The sequence below is a fragment of the Lichenostomus cassidix genome, chromosome 29 (assembly GCF_008360975.1).
Source record: "Lichenostomus cassidix isolate B80296 chromosome 29, HeHo_3.0, whole genome shotgun sequence".
NCBI classification, from domain to species: Eukaryota; Metazoa; Chordata; class Aves; order Passeriformes; family Meliphagidae; genus Lichenostomus; species Lichenostomus cassidix.
The window spans coordinates 1743832-1761546 of record NC_139509.1 but is presented as its reverse complement, the minus strand read 5'-3'; the positions used below and the strand labels follow the sequence as shown (position 1 = coordinate 1761546).

The 17715-nt window shown below is 54.3% G+C and overlaps 1 protein-coding gene across 1 annotated transcript in view; it reads left to right on the top strand.

Annotated features, from left to right (window-relative positions):
• Window positions 1–5381: 5381 nt before the first annotated feature.
• Window positions 5382–17715, top strand: part of LOC146425832 (separin-like) — a gene marked incomplete at its 3' end in the record, with an annotated part of 31043 nt that continues 18709 nt past the window's right edge. Inside the window, exons 1-8 of the mRNA XM_085041089.1 lie at window positions 5382–5536; window positions 7516–8574; window positions 10431–10529; window positions 11243–11363; window positions 12401–12528; window positions 13593–14422; window positions 15286–15618; window positions 16481–16625. Of these exons, the coding sequence (XP_084897215.1) occupies window positions 5435–5536; window positions 7516–8574; window positions 10431–10529; window positions 11243–11363; window positions 12401–12528; window positions 13593–14422; window positions 15286–15618; window positions 16481–16625 (2817 nt within the window). The remainder of the gene's footprint in view (window positions 5537–7515; window positions 8575–10430; window positions 10530–11242; window positions 11364–12400; window positions 12529–13592; window positions 14423–15285; window positions 15619–16480; window positions 16626–17715) is intronic.

The following is a 17715-nucleotide window of genomic DNA, read 5'->3' as shown; positions in this document are numbered from 1 at the left end:
ACCCGAGCTCCTCCGGTGCCACCCCCGTGCTATCGGTGACATCCCTGCCATCCCGGTGCCACCCCAGTGCCACCCCAGTTCATTCCCAGTTCATTCCCAGTCCGTCCCCAGTTCGTCCCCAGCTCTGTCGCCTCCCCAATAAAGGCGTTGGGTTCGGATCGCGGCTGCTGCCTCGGCTGGGGACACAGGGGACAGAGGTGACACAGGGGACACGGCCGGGGGGGTGGCGGCGCCGCGAGATGTCCCCGCGGTGTCGGTGTTGTCACCCCCCGCGGTGTCGCGGTTTGTCACCTCCCCCCGCGCGGCGCCGGGTGACAGAGAGGGTGACAGGGATGGTGACGGGGATGGTGGCAGGGATGGTGACAGGGAGGGTGACAGCGCGGTGACAGCGGCAGGGACAGTGACAGACACCCCCCGGCTGTGCGGGGACAGTGCCACCCCGCGGGGACACGCTGGGGACACTGAGGGGGGGAGAGAGATCACTGTGATAGAGCCTGGGGGACACAGGTGACCCCTGTCCCTGTCCCCATCCTGTCCCCACCTTGTCACCAGCCCTGTCCCCATCCTGTTCCTATCCCTGTCCCAATCCCTGTCCCTATCCCTGTCCCCATCTTGTCCCCATCCTATCCCAGTCTCTGTCCCCATCCCATCCTATCCCTGTCCCCAATCCCTGTCCCATTCCTGTCCCCACTCTGTCCCTACTCTGTCCCCATCGCTGTCCCAATCTCTGTCCCCATCCTGTCCCCACTTTGTCACCATCCCTGTCCCCATCCCATCCCATCCCATCCCATCCCATCCCATCCCATCCCATCCCTCTCACCATCCCTGTCCCCATCGTGTCCCCATCCCAATCCCTGTCCCCATCCTATCCCCATCTTTTCACCATCCTGTCCCCACTTTGTCACCATCCCTGTCCCCATCCCAATCTCTGTCCCCATCCTATCCCAATCCCTGTCCCCATCCTATCCCCATCTTTTCACCATCCTGTCCCCATCCTGTCCCCACTTTGTCACCATCCGTGTCCCCATCCCATTCCTGTCCCCATGCGGTCCCCATCCTATCCCATCCCTGTCCCCATTCCTGTCCCCAGCTGTCCCCTCCCGGCTCAGCTCGGTGTCGCCCCCTCGCGGCCATTGCTGGGAGGACACCAGGAGGGTTTGGGGGGGGCTTGGTCTAGCGGGACCCCCAGGGACCCCATAGGGACCCCATAGGGACCCCCGGAAACACCCCAGGGACCCCCAGGGACCCCCCGGAAACACCCCAGGGACCCCCAAAAATCCCATAGGGACCCCCGGAAACACCCCACGGACCCTCAGGGACCCCCAGGGACCCCGGAAACCCCAAAGGGACCCCCGGAAACACCCCAGCGACCCCCAGGGACCCCCCGGAAACACCCCAAGGACCCCCAGAACCCACAGAGCACCTCCAGCACCCCCAGACAATCCCCTCACCCCAATATCCCGGGGGTCTCCATCCCCCCTATATCCCGGGGGTCTTCCACCCCATATCCCAGGAGTCCCTCACCCCCAAATCCCGGGGGTCTCCATCTCCCCCAAATCCCGGGGGTTCCATTCACCCCCATATCACGGAGGTCTCCCCCCAAATCCCGGGGGTCTCCATCTCCCCATAATCCGCCCGGCCACGCCCCCACCCATTAACCACGCCCCCAAACCATTAACCACGCCCCCTATGTTAACCACGCCCCCACCCATTAACCACGCCCCCATCCCGTTAACCACGCCCCCGACCGCACCCCGCTAGCTCGCCGCACTGCGCATGCGCAAGAGAGGCAAACGGCGCCGAGCCGCGCTGCCTACAACTCCCGTGATGCCCCGCGCGGTGGGCGGGGAGACAAGGCGGTGCCGCGCGCTGATTGGTCGAGGCTGGGCGGCGCCGCTCGCTGATTGGCTGCGGCCGCGGTTTGAACGCGCGCGCGGCGGGCTCGGCCCTCTGGCGGGTGCGCAGCGTGTGAGCGGCCTGAGGGGGATTTGGGGAGATTTGGGGCAATTTTGGGGTCCTGAGGGGGAATTTGGGGTGCCGAGACCCCCTTGGGGTGGTGGGGAGGGCGGGAAGGGCTCGGCAGGGCGGCTTCATGGGGGAAAAGGCGCGGAGAGCCGTGAGGGGAGCGGCTGAGGGGAGCGGGGCGGGAAGGCCGCGGGAGGCCTGAGGGGGTGGGGGGGGCTGGGCGGCTGTGAGGGGCGAGAAATGGGGCTGGGGGGCTTGGGGGGCTGAGGATGGGGTTAGGGGGCTTGGGACCCCCGGGGCTGATAGTCGGGCTGGGGGCGATTTGACCCCTTAAGGGAGGCTTGGGACCCCCGGGGAGGTTGATAATGGGGTTAGGGGACCCTAAGAGTGCCGGAAAATGGGCCGGGGGGGCTGAGGAGTGGGGCTGGGGGTCGTTTGACCCCTTAAGGGGGGCTTGGGACCCCCAGTGGGGCTGATAGTGGGGTTGGGGGGCTCAGAACCCCTAAAAGGGCTGGGGAGGGGGCTGGGAGTTACCCCAGAGCTCTGGGGATCTGTGGGGTTTGGGCTCTGTGGGGTTTTTGGGGTCTGTGAGTTTTGAGGTCTGTGGGGGGGGTTTTGGGGTTTCTGTGGGGTTTTGGGGTTTCTGTGGGGTTTTGGGGTTTCTGTGGGGTTTCTGGGGCTCTGTGGGTTTTGGGGCTCTAGGTTTGGGGTGTCTGCGAGGTTTTGGGGTCTCTGTGGTTTTGGGGGTCTGGGGTTTTGGGGGCTCTTTGGGTTTTTGGGTTCTCTGTGGGGGTTTTTAGGGATGGTTCTGTGAGGTTTTGGGGCTCAGTGGAGTTTGGGGTCTGTGGGGTTTGGGGCTCTGTGGGTTTTTAGGGCTCTGTGTGGTTTTTGGGGGCTCTGTGGGTTTTGGGGCTCTAGGTTTGGAGTCTGTAGATTTTTAGGGGTGGTTCTGTAGGGGTTTTGTGTCTGAGGTTTTTGGGGCTCTGGGTTTTTGTGTGTGTTGGGTTGTTGGGGTTCTGTGTGGGTTTTGGGGTGTGTGGGTTTGGGAGCTCTGTGGGGTTTTTGGGTCTCTGTGGGTTTTTGGTCTGTGGGGTTTGGGATCTGGGTTTTTAGGGGTGGGTCTGTGGGGTTTTGGGGTCTCTGGGTTTTTGGGGCTCCAGGTTTGGGGTCTGTAGGTTTTTGGGGGCTCTGGGTTTTTGGGATCTGTGGGTTTTGAGGTCTGTGTTTTTGGGGTTCTGTGGGTTTTTTAGGGGTGGTTCTTTGGGGTTTTGGGGCTCTGTGGGGTTTGGGGGCTCTAGGTTTGGGGTCTTTGTGTGTGTTTTTGGGGCTCTAGGTTTGGGGTCTGTGGGGTTTTGGAGGGTCTGTGGGGTTTGGGGCTCTGGGTTTTTAGGGCTCTGTGGTTTTTTGGGCTCTGTGGGTTTTTGGGGCTCTAGGTTTGGGGTCTTTGTGTGGTTTTTTGGGCTCTGTGGGTTTTGGGGCTCTAGGTTTGGGGTCTGTGGGGTTTCGGCTCTGTGGGTTTTTAGGGGTGGTTCTGTAGGGTTTTTGTCTCTGTGAGGCTTTTGGGATCTGTGGGTTGTTGGGGCTCTATGGGGTGTTTGGGTTCTGTGTGGGGTTTGGGGTCTGTAGGCTTTTGGGGCTCTAGGTTTTTAGGGCTGGTTTTGTGGGGTTTTGGGGTCTGTGGGGTTTTGGGGATCTGTGTGTTTTTTGGCTCTGTGGGTTTTTGGGGGGGCCTCTGTGGATTTTTTGGGCTCTGTGGGGTTTGGGGGTCTATGGGGTGTTTGGGTTCTGTGGGGTTTTGGAACTCTGTGGGGTTTTGGAACTCTGTGGGGTTTTGGAACTCTGTGGGGTTTTGGAACTCTGTGGGGTTTTGGGGCTCTGTGGGGTTTTTGGGGGCCATGTAGGTTTTTGGGGGTGGCTCTGTGGGGTTTTGGGGCTCTGTGGAGTTTTTGGGAATCAGTGGGTTTTGGGTTCTGTGGGTTTTTAGGGGTGGTTCTGTCGGTTTTTGGGGTTTTGTGGGTTTTTGGGAATCAGTGGTTTTTGGAGCTCTGGGGTTTGGGGCTCTAGGTTTGGGGATTCTGTGGGTTTTGGGGCTCTGTGGGTTTTTAGGGGTGGTTCTGTCGGTTTTTGGGGTTTTGTGGGTTTTTGGGAATCAGTGGTTTTTGGAGCTCTGGGGTTTGGGGCTCTAGGTTTGGGGATTCTGTGGGTTTTTAGGGGTGGTTCTGTTGGGGTTTTTGGGGCTCCGCGGGTTTTTGAGAATCTGTGGGTTTTGGGAATCTGGTTTTTGGGGCTCTGTGGGTTTTTGGGGCTCTAGGTTTGGGGTCTGTGGGTTTTTAGGGGTGGTTCTGTAGGGTTTTTGTCTGAGCTTTTTTGGGGTCTGTGGGGTGTTTGGGTTCTGTGTGGGTTTTGGGGTCTGCAGGTTTTTGGGGCTCTGTGGATTTTTTAGGGGTGGTTCTGTGGGGTTTTGGGATCTCTGGGTTTTTGGGGCTCTGTGGGTTTTGGAGCTCTAGGTTTGGGGGATCTGGGGTTTTGGGGTCTGTGGAGTTTTTGGGCTCTGGGATTTTGGCTCTACGGGTTTTGGGGGGCTCTGTGAGGTTTTTAGGGGTGGTTCTGTGGGGTTTTGGGGTCTGTGGGGTTTTGGGGATCTGAGTTTTTGGGGTTCTGTGTGGTTTTTGGGGTCTTTGGGATTTTGGCTCTGGGTTTTTGGCGGCTCTGTGGGGTTTTGGGGTCTCTGTGGGTTTTTAGGGTTCTATAGGTTTTTAGGGGTGGTTCTGTGGGGTTTTGGGTCTCTGTGGGATTTGGGTCTGTGGGGTTTGGGGTTTTTGGGATCTCTGTGGGGTTTTTGGGATCTCTGTTGGGTTTTCAGGGGTGGTTCTGTGGGGTTTTGGGGTCTGTGGGGTTTTGGGGATCTGAGTTTTTGGGGTTCTGTGTGGTTTTTGGGGTCTTTGGGATTTTGGCTCTGGGTCTTTGGCGGCTCTGTGAGGTCTTTGGCGGCTCTGTGAGGTCTTTGGAGCTCTGTGGGTTTTGGGGATCTGAGTTTTTGGGGCTCTGTGGGGGTTTTGGGCTCTGTGGGGTTTTTTGGGGCCTCTGGGGTTTGGGGGCTCTGTGGGGTTTTGGGGTCTCTGTGGGTTTTTAGGGTTCTGTAGGTTTTTAGGGGTGGTTCTGTGGGGTTTTGGGTCTCTGTGGGGTTTGGGGTTTTTGGGATCTCTGTGGGGTTTGGGGGTTCTGTGAGGTTTTTGGGGCTCTGTGGGTTTTTGTGGTCTGTAGGTTTTTGGGGCTCTGTGGGGTTTTGGGTCTCTGTGGATTTTGGGGTTTTTGGGATCTCTATGGGGTTTTTGGCATCTCTGGGGTTTTAGGGGTGATTCTGTGGGTTTTTGGGCTCTGTGGGATTTGTGCTCTGTGGGATTTGGGATGCCTTTAGGGGTCTCACACCTCCCCTGTTCCCCCCAGCCCCGCATTACAAACCCTCAGGATGGCTGGGAAGGATGAGAAAAACGGGAAAAATGGGAAAAACGGGAAAGATGGAACTCCAGAGGGCTGGGCAGGAATCGAGGAGCGCCTGGAGAAACTGCGGGTGAGCTGGGAATTTGGGAATTTCCTCTTTTCCCAGGAAAATCTCTGGATTTGTGGGATTTGTGGGGTGGATTTTGGGGTCTGACTTCCTCTTTTCCCAGGAAAATCTGTGCATTTAGGACAATTGTGGGTTGGATTTTGGGCTCTGTGTCCTTTTCCTAGGAAAATCTCTGGATTTGGGGGATTTGTAGGGTGGATTTTGGGGTCTGATTCCCTCTTTTCCCAGGAAAATCTCTGGATTTGGGGGATTTGTGGGGTGGATTTTGGAGTCTGACTCCTTCTTTTCCCAGGAGATACCCCTCAAGGGTCTCTTTCCTGACCCCAACTCCCCTTTATTCCCAGAAAATGTCCCTTGAAGAGCTCTATCCTCACTTTTTTCCCAGGAAATGACCCAAACTTGACTTTTTTTCTCAGGCAATACCCATCGAGGAGTTCTTTTCTGACCCCAACTCCCCTTTTTTCACAGAAAATGCCCCTTTAAAATGCTCTTTTCTGACGCCAAAACCCCCATTTTTCCCCAGAAAACACCCCTCAGGGGTCTCTTTTCTGACCCCAATCCCCTTTTTTCCCAGAAAACGCCCCTCAAGAAGCTCTTTTCTGACTCCATCTCCCTCTTTTCCCAGGAAATTACTCCAACTCCCCTTTTGTCCCATAAAATGCCCCTCAAGGGTCTCTTTCCTGACCCCAATCCCCCATTTTTTCCCAGGAAATGCCCTCAAAATGCTCTTTTCTGACCCCAACTCCCTCTTTTCCCAGGAAATTACTCCAACTCCCCTTTTTTCTTAGAAAGTGCCCCTCAAGGAGCTCTGTCCTGCCTGGTTTCCCAGGAAATGACCCCAACTCCCCTTTTTTCCCAGGAAATGCCCCTCTAGGGTCTCTTTTCTGACCCAACTCCCCTTTTTTCCCAGAAAACTCCCCTCAAGAAGCTCTTTCCTGACCCCAATCCCCCTTTTTTCTCAGAAAATGCCCCTCGAGGTGCTTTTTCCTCACCCCAACTCCTCTTTTTTTCTCAGGAAATGCCCCTCAAAATGCTCTTTTCTGACCCCAACTCCCCTTTTTTCCCGGGAAATTACCCTCAAAATGCTCTTTTCTGACCCCAACTCCCCTTTTTTCCCGGGAAATTACCCTCAAAATGCTCTTTTCTGACCCCAATCCCCTCTTTTTTTCCCAGAAAATGACCCCAAATCGCCTTTTTTCACAGGAAATGGCCCTCAAGGGGCTCTTTATGACCCCAAACCTCCTTTTTCCCCAGAAATGTCCCTTGAGGGTCTCTTTCCTGACCCTAATCCCATTTTTTCCCAGAAAATAATCCTCAAAATACTCTTTTCTAACCCCAACGCCATAATTTTCCCACCAAAGACCCCTCAAAATGCTCTTTTCTGACCCCAACTCCCCTTTTTTCCCAGGAAATTACCCTCAAAGTGCTCTTTTCTCACCCCTTCTCCCCTTTTTTCCCAGGAAATGCCCCATGAGGAGCTCTAGCCTCACTTTTTTTCCAGGAAATGACCCCAACTCCCCTTTTTTCCCCCAAAAATGCCCCTCAAGGACCTCTTTTCTGACCCCAATCCCCCTTTTTTTCCCAGGAAATGACCCTCGAGGTGCTTTTTCCTGACCCCATCTCCCCTTTTTTCCCCAGGAAATTACTCCAACTCCCCTTTTTTCTCAGGAAATGCCCCTCAAAATACTCTTTTGTAATCCCAACCCCATAATTTTCCCACCAAACACCCCTCAAAGTGCTCTCTCCTAATCTCATCTCCCCTTTTTTCCAAGGAAATTACCCTCAAAATGCTCTTTCGTAACCCAAATATCCCCTTTTTTCCCACCAAACTCCCCTCAAAATGCTCTTTTCTAACCCCAACTCCCATTTTTTCCCAGGAAATTACCCTCAAAATGCTCTTTTCTGCCCCCAACTCCTCTTTTTTCCCACCAAACACCCCTCAAAACGCTCTTTTCTAACCCAAATCTCCCCTTTTTTTCCAGGCCAACCTCCACCTCCCCTCTCTCCCTCCCTCCCGCCGCCTGCAGAGCTGCGACCACACCCTTCGCTCCTGCGTCTCCCAACTCGCCCAGCCCGGCGGCTCGCTAGCCCACGGCTCCCAACTACTAGCCCTAGCCCTGGAAGCCACCCAGACCTACCTGAACCTCCAGCCCGACCCTCCCCACCTCTACCTGGAGAGGATTTTGTTCCACGTGCTGCGGAATTCGGCGGGATGGGTCGGCAGCAGCGTATGGAACGTCGCCGAGCTGCTCTGGAAGCTTCTGCGGCGATCCCAACCCGACCAGGAATGGGCCAAAGTGGCTTCCGGAGCTTTTGGGATCCTCTGGAGATCTGCAGCTGCTCTGGCTGGTCAGGACAGACCTCGGGAGGAAGGCAGGGCGGTGCTGATTGCCAGGCTGAGATCCCTGCGTTTTTTGCTGCTGCTGGAATGTCGAGAAAATCAGGAAAATCGGGAAAATTGGGAATTTCTGCCGCATTTTTTCACCTCCAGGACTGCCCAGCATGCTGCCACTGCTATAACTCTGTACCAATCCCAGAGAACTCCCTGCCCTGTCTTCCTAACCAAACAACTCCGGGAATTTTTGCTGGAAACCCTCCGGGATGAATCTCCCAACCCTCCAAATTTTGGGAACTCCCTGTGTTTCCTGGAGCTCAGCCTGGAGCTGCTCCATCACCTCTGCAAAGCTCGGCGGCTCCGCGACGCCCTGGAGGTCCTGAGGGACGCCAGGGGGTTTTTGGGATCAGGGAATTCTCTGGGATCAGCCCTGCAGCTGCTGGAATGTGGGGTTCAGCTGGGGAGAGGTGGAGCTGCTGCTGGGCAGGCGTTGCTCAGGGCTGGAGAGGCGCTGGAGCTCCAAAATTTGGAGGAATGTTCTGGAAGGACGCTGAGGGTGTTGGCTGGAGGAGCTCAGTTTGTGGCTGCGCAGCTCGGGGAGGTGCTGAGGAGAAACCGGGATTGTCCGCTGGGAATTCAGGAGGTTCCTGGGATTTGTGGGTTCTGCCTGGCTCACCAGGAGCTCCTGCGGCGGCTGATGGGAGAGGTGAGTTCTTGAGAGCCCAAATCCCAAATTTCCTGTTCCCAAATCCATCCCCATCCCACCATCCTGGAGTTCCTGAGCCCCAAATCCCGAATTTCCTATTCCCAGATCCATCCCTGTCCCACCATCCTGGAGTTCTTGACACCCCAAATCCCAAATTTCCTGTTTCCAGATCCATCCCTGTCCCACCATCCTGGAGTTCCTGAGCTGCAAATCCCACTTTTCCCACCATTCTGGAGTTCTTGAGACCCCAAATCCTGAATTTCCCCTTCCCACATCCATCTCCATTCCACCATCCTGCAGTTCTTGAGACCCAAATGCCAAATTTCCCATTCCTAGGTTCATCCCCATCCCACCATCCTGGAGTTCCTGAGCTGCAAATCCCACTTTTCCCACCATCCTGGAGTTCTTGAGACCCAAATCCCAAATTTCCCATTCCCAAATCCATCCTCATTCCACAGTCCTGGAGTTCTTGAGACCCCAAATCCCGAATTTCCCATTCCCAGATCCATCCCATCCCACAATCCTGGAGTTCCTGAAGCCCCAAATCCCAAATTTCCCATTCCTAGGCTCATCCCCATCCCACCATCCTGGAGTTCTTGAGACCCCAAATCCCGGTTTTCCCCTTCCCAGCTGCATTCCCAGCAGTTCCTGCAGTTCCTGACCTCAATCCCATTCCCAGCAGCTCTGATCCCAATCCCAATCCCATTTCTATTCCCGGCAGTTCCTAACCCCATTCCCAATCCCATTCCCAGCAGTTCCTAAACCCCATTCCCAATCCCATTCCCAGCGGTTCCTAAACCCCAATCCCATTCCTGATCCCAATCCCACTCCTGGCAGTTCCTAAATCCCAATCCTAGAAGTTCCTAAACCGCATTCCCATTCCCTGCAGTTCCTAAACCCCAATCCCATTCCCAGCAGTTCATGACCCCAGTCCCGATCCCAATCCCAGCAGTTCCTAAGCCCCAGTCCCATTCCCAATCCCATTCCCAGCAGTTCCTAAACCCCAATCCCAGCAGCTCCTGACCCCAATCCCTTTCCCCTTCCCAGCAGCTCTGACCCCATTCCCAATCCCATTCCCAGCAGTTCCTAAACCCCAATCCCGATCCCATTCCAGCAGTTCCTAAATCCCCTTCCCAGCAGCTCTGACCCCATTCCCATTCCCATTCCCAGCAGTTCCTAAACCCCAATCACAATCCCATTCCCAGCAGTTCCTAAACCCCAATCCCATTCCCAATCCTATTCCCAGCAGTTCCTAAATCCCAATCCCATTCCCAATCCCAGCAGTTCCTAAACCCCAATCCCCATCCCATTCCCAGCAGCTCCTGACCCCAATCCCATTCCAGCAGTTCCTAAATCCCATTCCCAGCAGCTCCTAAACCCCAATCCCATTCCCAATCCTAAACCCCAATCCCATTCCCAATCCCATTCCCAGCAGTTCCTAAACCCCAATCCTGATCCCAATCCCAGCAGCTCCAATCCCATTCCTGATCCCAATCCCATTCCCAGCAGTTCCTAAACCCCAATCCGTTCCCAATCCCGTTCCCAATCCCGTTCCCAATCCCGTTCCCAATCCCGTTCCCAATCCCGTTCCCAATCCCGTTCCCAGCAGTTCCTAAACTCCAATCCTGATCCCAATCCCAGCAGCTCCAATCCCATTCCCAGCAGTTCCTAAACCCCAATCCCATTCCCAGTCCCATTCCGAGCAGTTGCTAAACCCCAATCCTATTCCCAGCAGCTCCTAAACCCCAATCCTGATCCCATTCCCAGCAGCTCCTGACCCCAATCCCATTCCCAATCCCAATCCCATCCCAGCAGCTCTGACCCCAATCCTGACCCCGATCCCGATCCCGCTGCAGGTCCCTCCTGACTCCCCGAAGCAGCAGCTGCAGCAGTTTCTGTTCCACAACTTCCAACTCTTCTCCAACGCTGTCCACGAGGCTCTGCAGGGATCCCAGGTGGGATTTGGGGTCTGAGTCACCCTAAAAGGGTCTGCAAGGGTTTTCTGTGGGGTTTGGGGTTGGAGTCACCCTAAAAGGGGTCTGGAAGGTTCTCCCATGGGATTTGGGGTTGGAGTCACCCTAAAAGGGTCTGGAAGGGTTTTCTGTGGGATTTGGGGTTTGAGTCACCCCAAAAGGGGTCTGGAAGGGTTTTCTGTGGGATTTGGGGTTGGGATTTGGGGTTTGAGTCACCCCAAAAGGGGTCTGGAAGGATTTGCCATGGGATTTGGGGTTTGAATCACCCTAAAAGGGATCTGGAAGGGTTTTCTGTGGTATTTGGGGTTGGGATTTGGGGCTGGAGTCACCCTATAAGGGTTCTGGGGGTGCTGAGAGCTTTTCCCATGGGCTATGGAGTCAGAATTTGGGATTGATGTACTCTAGAAGGTTCTGGGAGCTTTTCCCTTGGGATGTGGGGCTGGGATTTGGGTTGTGGAAGGTTCTGGAATGTTCTCTGGTGTCCCTGAGTGTCCCCTCTCTCTGTCCCTCAGCCCTCGGGGTGGCCCAGGCTGGCCCAGGTGACCCCCAGCTGTGTCCAGAGTGTTCTGGGAGCTTTTCCCTTGGGATTTGGGGTTGGAATTTGGGATTGGTGTCCCCTAGGAGGTTATGGAATGTTCTCTGGGTGTCTCCGGTGTCCCTGACTGTCCTCTTTGTCCCCTCTCTCTGTCCCCCAGCCCTCGGGGTGGCCTGGGCTGGCCCAGGTGACCCCCAGCTGTGTCCGGAGTGTGGCTGCAGCACTGGAGGCTCTGCAGGGACTGCCTGAGGCCCAGAGGGACAAGTTCCTTGATGTCACCGGTCAGTGTCACCTGGGGGGTCAGTGTCACCTGGGGTCAGTAGGGTCAGTCACGTGGGGGTCAGTGCCACCTGGGGTCAGTGGGGTCAGTGTCATCTGGGGGGTCAGTGCCACGGCAGGGTCCCTGTCCCCATTCCAGTGGTCAATGCCATCTGGGGGTCAGTGCCACCAGGTGATCCCTCAGGCCAAGTGACCCCAAAGGTCAGTGCCACCAAGGGGTCAGTGCCACCAGGGAGTCCTTGTCCCCATTCCAGAGGTCAGTGCCACCTGGGGATCAGTGCCACCGGGGGGTCCTTGTCCCCTTGTCCAGTTGTCCCTGTGCCCAGGGCTCAGTGCCACCATGGGGCTCAGTGCCACCAGTTCCAGGGGGGTCATTGTCCCCATCCCAGTGGTCAGTGCTACCATGGGGTCAGTGCCACCCGGGGTTCCTTGTCCCCTTGTCCCCACCACAGTGGTTAGTGCCACTGGGGGGTCAGTGCCACCAGGGGATCCTTGTCCCCTTGTCCCCATCCCAGTGGTCAGTGCCACCATGGGGTCTTTGTGCCCATTCTGGGTGTCCAGGGGACTCCAGGGCTCAGTGCCACCATGGGGTCCTTGTCCCCATGCCCAGTGGTCAGTGCCACCAGGGCTCAGTGCCACCCCAGGGTCAGTGTCACCTGGGGGTCCCTGTGCCCGTTCCAGTGCTCAGTGCCACCTGGGGGTCCTTGTGCCCTTGTCCCCATTCTGCTGGTCAGTGCCACCTGGGGGGTTAGTGCCACCACAGGGTCAGTGCCACCCAGGGGTCCTTGTCCCCAGACCCAGGGCTCAGTGCCACCATGGGGTCCTTGTCCCCATGCCCAGTGGTCAGTGCCACCAGGGGGTCCTTGTCCCCTTGTCCCCATCCCAGCAGTCAGTGCCACCAGCAGTGAATGCCACCTGGGATTCAGTGCCACCCCCCAGTGCTCAGTGCCACCAGGGGGTCCTTGTCCCCTTGTCCCCATCCCAGTACCAATGCCACCACCCCACTGGTGACCCCAAACTGTCCCCTCCTCACCCCCAGCCGCCTCCACCTTCCGCCTGGCGTACGCCTTCCACAGCCGGAACCTTCCGGAAGCTTCCGCGGCCATCTGTGAGCCTTTCTGCAGGACCATGGTGACAACTGGTGGTGCTGGCTGTGCTCCGGACAGGGTACTGGGCAAACTGGGTAAACTGGGAGGGCTGGCGTGGCAGAGGGGCTGCAGGACACTGGTGGCCCTTTGGTGGCCCTTTGGTGGCCCCTTTGGTGGCCCCTTTGGTGGCCCCTTTGGTGGCCCCTTTGGTGGCCCCTTTCTGCCACTTTCCTGCCACTTTCCTGCCACTTTCCTGCCACTTTCCTGCCACTTTCCTGCCACTTTCCTGCCACTTTCCTGCCACTTTCCTGCCACTTTCCTGCCACTTTCCTGCCACTTTCCTGCCACTTTCCTGCCACTTTCCTGCCACTTTCATGCCACTTTCCTGCCACTTTCCTGCCACTTTCCTGCCACTTTCCTGCCACTTTCCTGCCACTTTCCTGCCACTTTCCTGCCACTTTCCTGCCACTTTCCTGCCACTTTCCTGCCACTTTCCTGCCACTTTCCTGCCACTTTCCTGCCACTTTCCTGCCACTTTCCTGCCACCTTCCCCCCTGATTTTTTCCCCCATTTTTCCCTCAGATCGGCAAAAAAACCAGGAATATTTTTCCTCCCAAAACAACTCCAATTCCCTTCTCCACACCCATCCCTCATCTCGGGGATCAAATGCTTTACAGGACACCAGGAATTCCCTATTTTTCCTCAATTTTTTTCCTCAGTTTTTCCTCTATTTTTTCTCTATTTTTTCCTCAATTTTTTTAGTCAATTTTTTCCTCTATATTTTTTTCCTCTATATTTTTTTCCTCTATATTTTTTTCCTCTATATTTTTTTTTTCCTATATTTTTTTTCCTCTATATTTTTTCTATTATTTTTCTATTATTTTTTTCTCTTTATTGTTTTTCTCATTTTTTTCTCTATTTTTTCTCTATTATTTTTTTTCTCATTTTGCCCCCATACTTATTTTGCCCCCACATTATTATTATTTTTTGCCCCATATTATTTTTTTCCCCCACTTTTTCCCAACTTTTTCCCTGTTTTTCCCCCATATTTTTTCCCCATTTTTAATTTTTTCCCCCACATTTTTTCCCCAACATTTTCCCCCAAATTTCCCCAACTTTTCCCAACTTTCCCCTTTCCCGCAGCTCCACAGGTGTTTCCGGCTGCGGGTGGAGAGCTGGCGTTGCCGGGGCAGCCTGGACAGGGCGCTGGACGCTGTGGCCCAATGGCTGCTGGGGCTGGCTGGACACTTCCGGCGCCTTCCGGAACATTCCGGGGACATTCCGGAACATTCCGGGGACATTTCCGGCGATTCCAGGGACGTTTCTGCACGTTCCCAGCGCGTTTCGGGACATTCTAGGGACATTGCTGGAGATTCCAGGGATGTTCTGGAACATTCTAAGGATGTTTCTAGAGATTCCCGGAATGTTCTGGAACATTCTAAGGATGTTTCTAGAGATTCCCGGGACATTCCGGAACATTCCAAGGACATTCCGGAACATTCCAGGGACTTTTCAAGACGTTCCCGAGATGTTCCGGAACATTCTAGGGACATTTCTGGAGATTCCTGCATTCCCAGAGATTCCAAGAACATTCTGGAACATTCTAAGGAGATTTCGGGAAGTTCCCAGAACATTTTGGAACATTCTAGGGATGTTTCAAGACCTTCCCAGGACATTCCAGAACGTTCTGTGGACACTTCAGGACGTTCCCAGAACATTCTAGAACATTCTAGGAATATTCCAGAACGTTCTGTGGACATTTCAAGACCTTCCAGGGACATTCCAGAACATTCTAAGGACATTTCAAGACCTTCCCAGGACATTCCAGAAAGTTCCGGGGATGTTCCTGGAGTTTCCCGGGAGATTCCGGGTTTTTCCGGAAGGTTCCAGGCGCTGGTTGCAGAGCCGCTGGCGCTCTGGGCGAGGATCAAAGCCGATGCTGCCAAGCTGGGCAGGGAGGAGTTGAGGTTGAGGTGAGGATTTGGGGTTTTTGGGGGATTTTGGGATTTTTTTGGGGGATTTTGGGGGATTTTTGGGATTTTTTGGGATTTTTGGATTTAAATTTTTTTTTTTTGGGGGTTTTTTGGGGGGATTTTAGATTTTTGGGGGGTTTTTTTGGGGATTTTTTACGGGATTTTTTTTTGGGGATTTGGGGATTTGGGGTTGGGGATTATTTGGGTTTTTTGATTGGGGATTGATTTGGGATTGAGGATGATTTGGGATTGGGGATTTGGGAATTGGGGATTGATTTGGGTTGGGGATTTAGGATTGGACACTTGCAGATTGGGACAGGAGGAATTGGGATTGGGGTTTTGGATTCGGGATTATTTGGGAATTGGCGATTTGGGTTGGAGGGAATTGGGGATTTGGAATTGGGATTTGGGATTGGGGATTATTTGGGATATTATGGACTCAGCCAAACAAGGGATGGAGGAATTGAAGCTGCAGTTAGGAATTTGGGATTGTTTGGGATTAGGGATTTGGGATTGGGGCTGATTTGGGTTTTGGAATGATTGGGGATTATTTGGGGTTTGGGATTATAGGGGTTTTGGGATTGGGGGCTATTTGGGTTTTGGGATTGGGGGCTCTGGGTTTTGGGATTATAGGGGATTTGGGATTGGGGCTGATTTGGGTATTGGGATTGAGGATTATTGGGGTTTGGGATTCTTGGGGATTTGGGATTGGGGCTGATTTGGGTTTTGGGATTATAGGAAGTTTTGGACTGGGGACTATTTGGGGTTTGGGGTTATTGGGGATACGGGATTGGGGCTGATTTAGGTTTTAGGACCAGCAAAGCCAATCCCAATCCCTAACCCCATCCCAATCCCATTCCCAGGACTCTTCGGGACGCCCTGGACCCCAAATCCCAACCCCAATCCCACTCCCTCTCGCGGAGCTCCATGCTCTCCCTGCTGCTGGCGGAGCTCCGAGCCTACAAATCCCTGCGGAGCTCCACGGCGCCTGAGCGCTACAACGTGCTCTGCGACCTGCTGGGGCTGTGGGACCAGCCGGGGATTCGGGATTCCTCGGGGATTCGGGATCCCCAGGGGATGATTTGGGATCCCTTAGGAATTATTTGGGATCCCAGCCGCAGTCTCCCCAGGGCGGCGGCGCTGGTGGAGTTGGCGCAGCTGCTGTGCTGCCAGAGCTTCACCCCAAACACTGACTGGTGAGAGATCCCAAATCCCAATCCCCGTCCCAAATCCTAATCGCCCATCCCATTCCATTTATCCCAATTCCCCCTCATCCCAAATCCTTCCATCCCATTCCCCTCATGCCATTCTCCTTATCCAAATCCTTTCATCCCAAACCCCTTATCCCGTTCCCCATCTTATCCCATTTATCCCAAATCCCAGTCCTGATCCCATTCCCCCTCATCCCAAATCCTTCCATCCCAATTCCCTCATCACAAATTCTTCCACCCCATTTCCCCATCCCATTCTCCTTATCCCAAATCCTTCCATCCGTATCTTTCCCTCCCATTCTCCCTATCCCAAATCCCTTTATCCCATTCCTCTCTTCCATTCCCCTCATCCCAAATCTTTCTATCCCAATCCTTCCATCCCAAATCCCCCACCCCATTCCCCATCCCATTCCCATCCCATTCCCCCATCCCATTAGGATTTTGTTCCCAACCCCAATCCCCCACCCCCTTATCCCATTCTCTATATCCCATTAGGATTTTGTTCCCAACCCCAATCCCAAATCCCCCATCCCCTTATCCCATTCCCCATATCCCATTAGGGTTTTGTTTCCGGCCCCAATCCCAAATCCCCCACCCCATTCCCCATGTCCCATTCCCACCCCATTCCCCCATCCCATTAGGATTTTGTTCCCAACCCAAATCCCCCATCCCATTCCACATATCCCATTCCCACCCCATTCCCCCATCCCATTAGGATTTTGTTCCCAATCCCAAATCCCCCATCCGCTTATCCCATTCCCCCATCCCAAATCCCACCCCATATCCCATTCCCATCCCATTCCCCCACCCCATTAGGATTTTGATCCCAACCCCATTCCCTCCCCAGCTCGGCTCTGGACGCCATCCAGGAGGCTCTGCAGGTTTTGGGGTCGATTCCTGGGAATTCCCAAATCCGGGATCAGCTGCTGGACGAGCGAGCTCAGGCCCAGCTGTGGCTGCACATCTGCACCCTGGAGAGTCACCTGGACAAGGTGGGCTTTAGGGGATTTTGTGGGGTTTGGGGGAATTATGGAGGTCACAATCCCCTCGTCCCAATTCCTCAAATCCCAATCCCCTCATCCCAATTCCTCAAATCCCATTCCCCTCATCCCAATTCCTCAAATCCCAATTCCTCAAATCCCAATCCCCTCGTCCCAATTCCTCAAATCCCAATTCCCCTCGTCCCAATTCCTCAAATCCCAATCCCCTCAAATCCCAATCCTCAAATCCCAATGCCCTCATCCCAATTCCTCAAATCCCAATTCCTCAAATCCCAATTCCTCAAATCCCAATTCCTCAAATCCCAATCCTCAAATCCCAATTCCTCAAATCCCAATTCCTCAAATCCCAATTCCTCAAATCCCAATTCCTCAAATCCCAATTCCTCAAATCCCAATCCCCTCAAATCCCAATCCCCTCAAATCCCAATTCTCTCCTCCCATTCCTCTCCTCCCAAATCCCTCATCCCAATCCTAAACCCCAAATCTAATCCCAAATCCAATCCCAATTCCCATTCTTCTCATCCCAATTTTCCTCCATCCCAATTCCCCTTCATCCCAATCCTTTCCTCCCAAATCCCTCATCCCAGTCTCAACCCCAAATGTCTAATTCCCAATCCCCAAATCGGATCCCCAAATCCAACCCCAAATCAGATCCCCAAATCTGATCTCCTATCTGATCCCAATCTCCAAATCCAATCCCCTATTTGATCCCAAACCCCAAATCCAATCCTAAACCCCAAATCCTGTCCTAAATCCGATCCTAAACCCCAAATCCTGTCCCAAACTGATCCCAAACCCTAAATCCTGTCCTAAATCCGATCCCAAACCCCAAATCCTGTCCCAAATCCGATCCCAAACTCCCAACCTGTCCCAAATCCGATCCTTAAACCCCAAATCCTGTCCCAAATCCGATCCCAAACCCCAAATCCTGTCCTAAATCCGATCCCAAACCCCAAATCCTGTCCCAAATCCGATCCCAAACCCTGCAAATCCTGTCCCAATCCGATCCTAAACCCCAAATCCTGTCCCAAATCCGATCCCAACCCTAAATCCTGTCCTAAATCCGATCCTAAACCCCAAA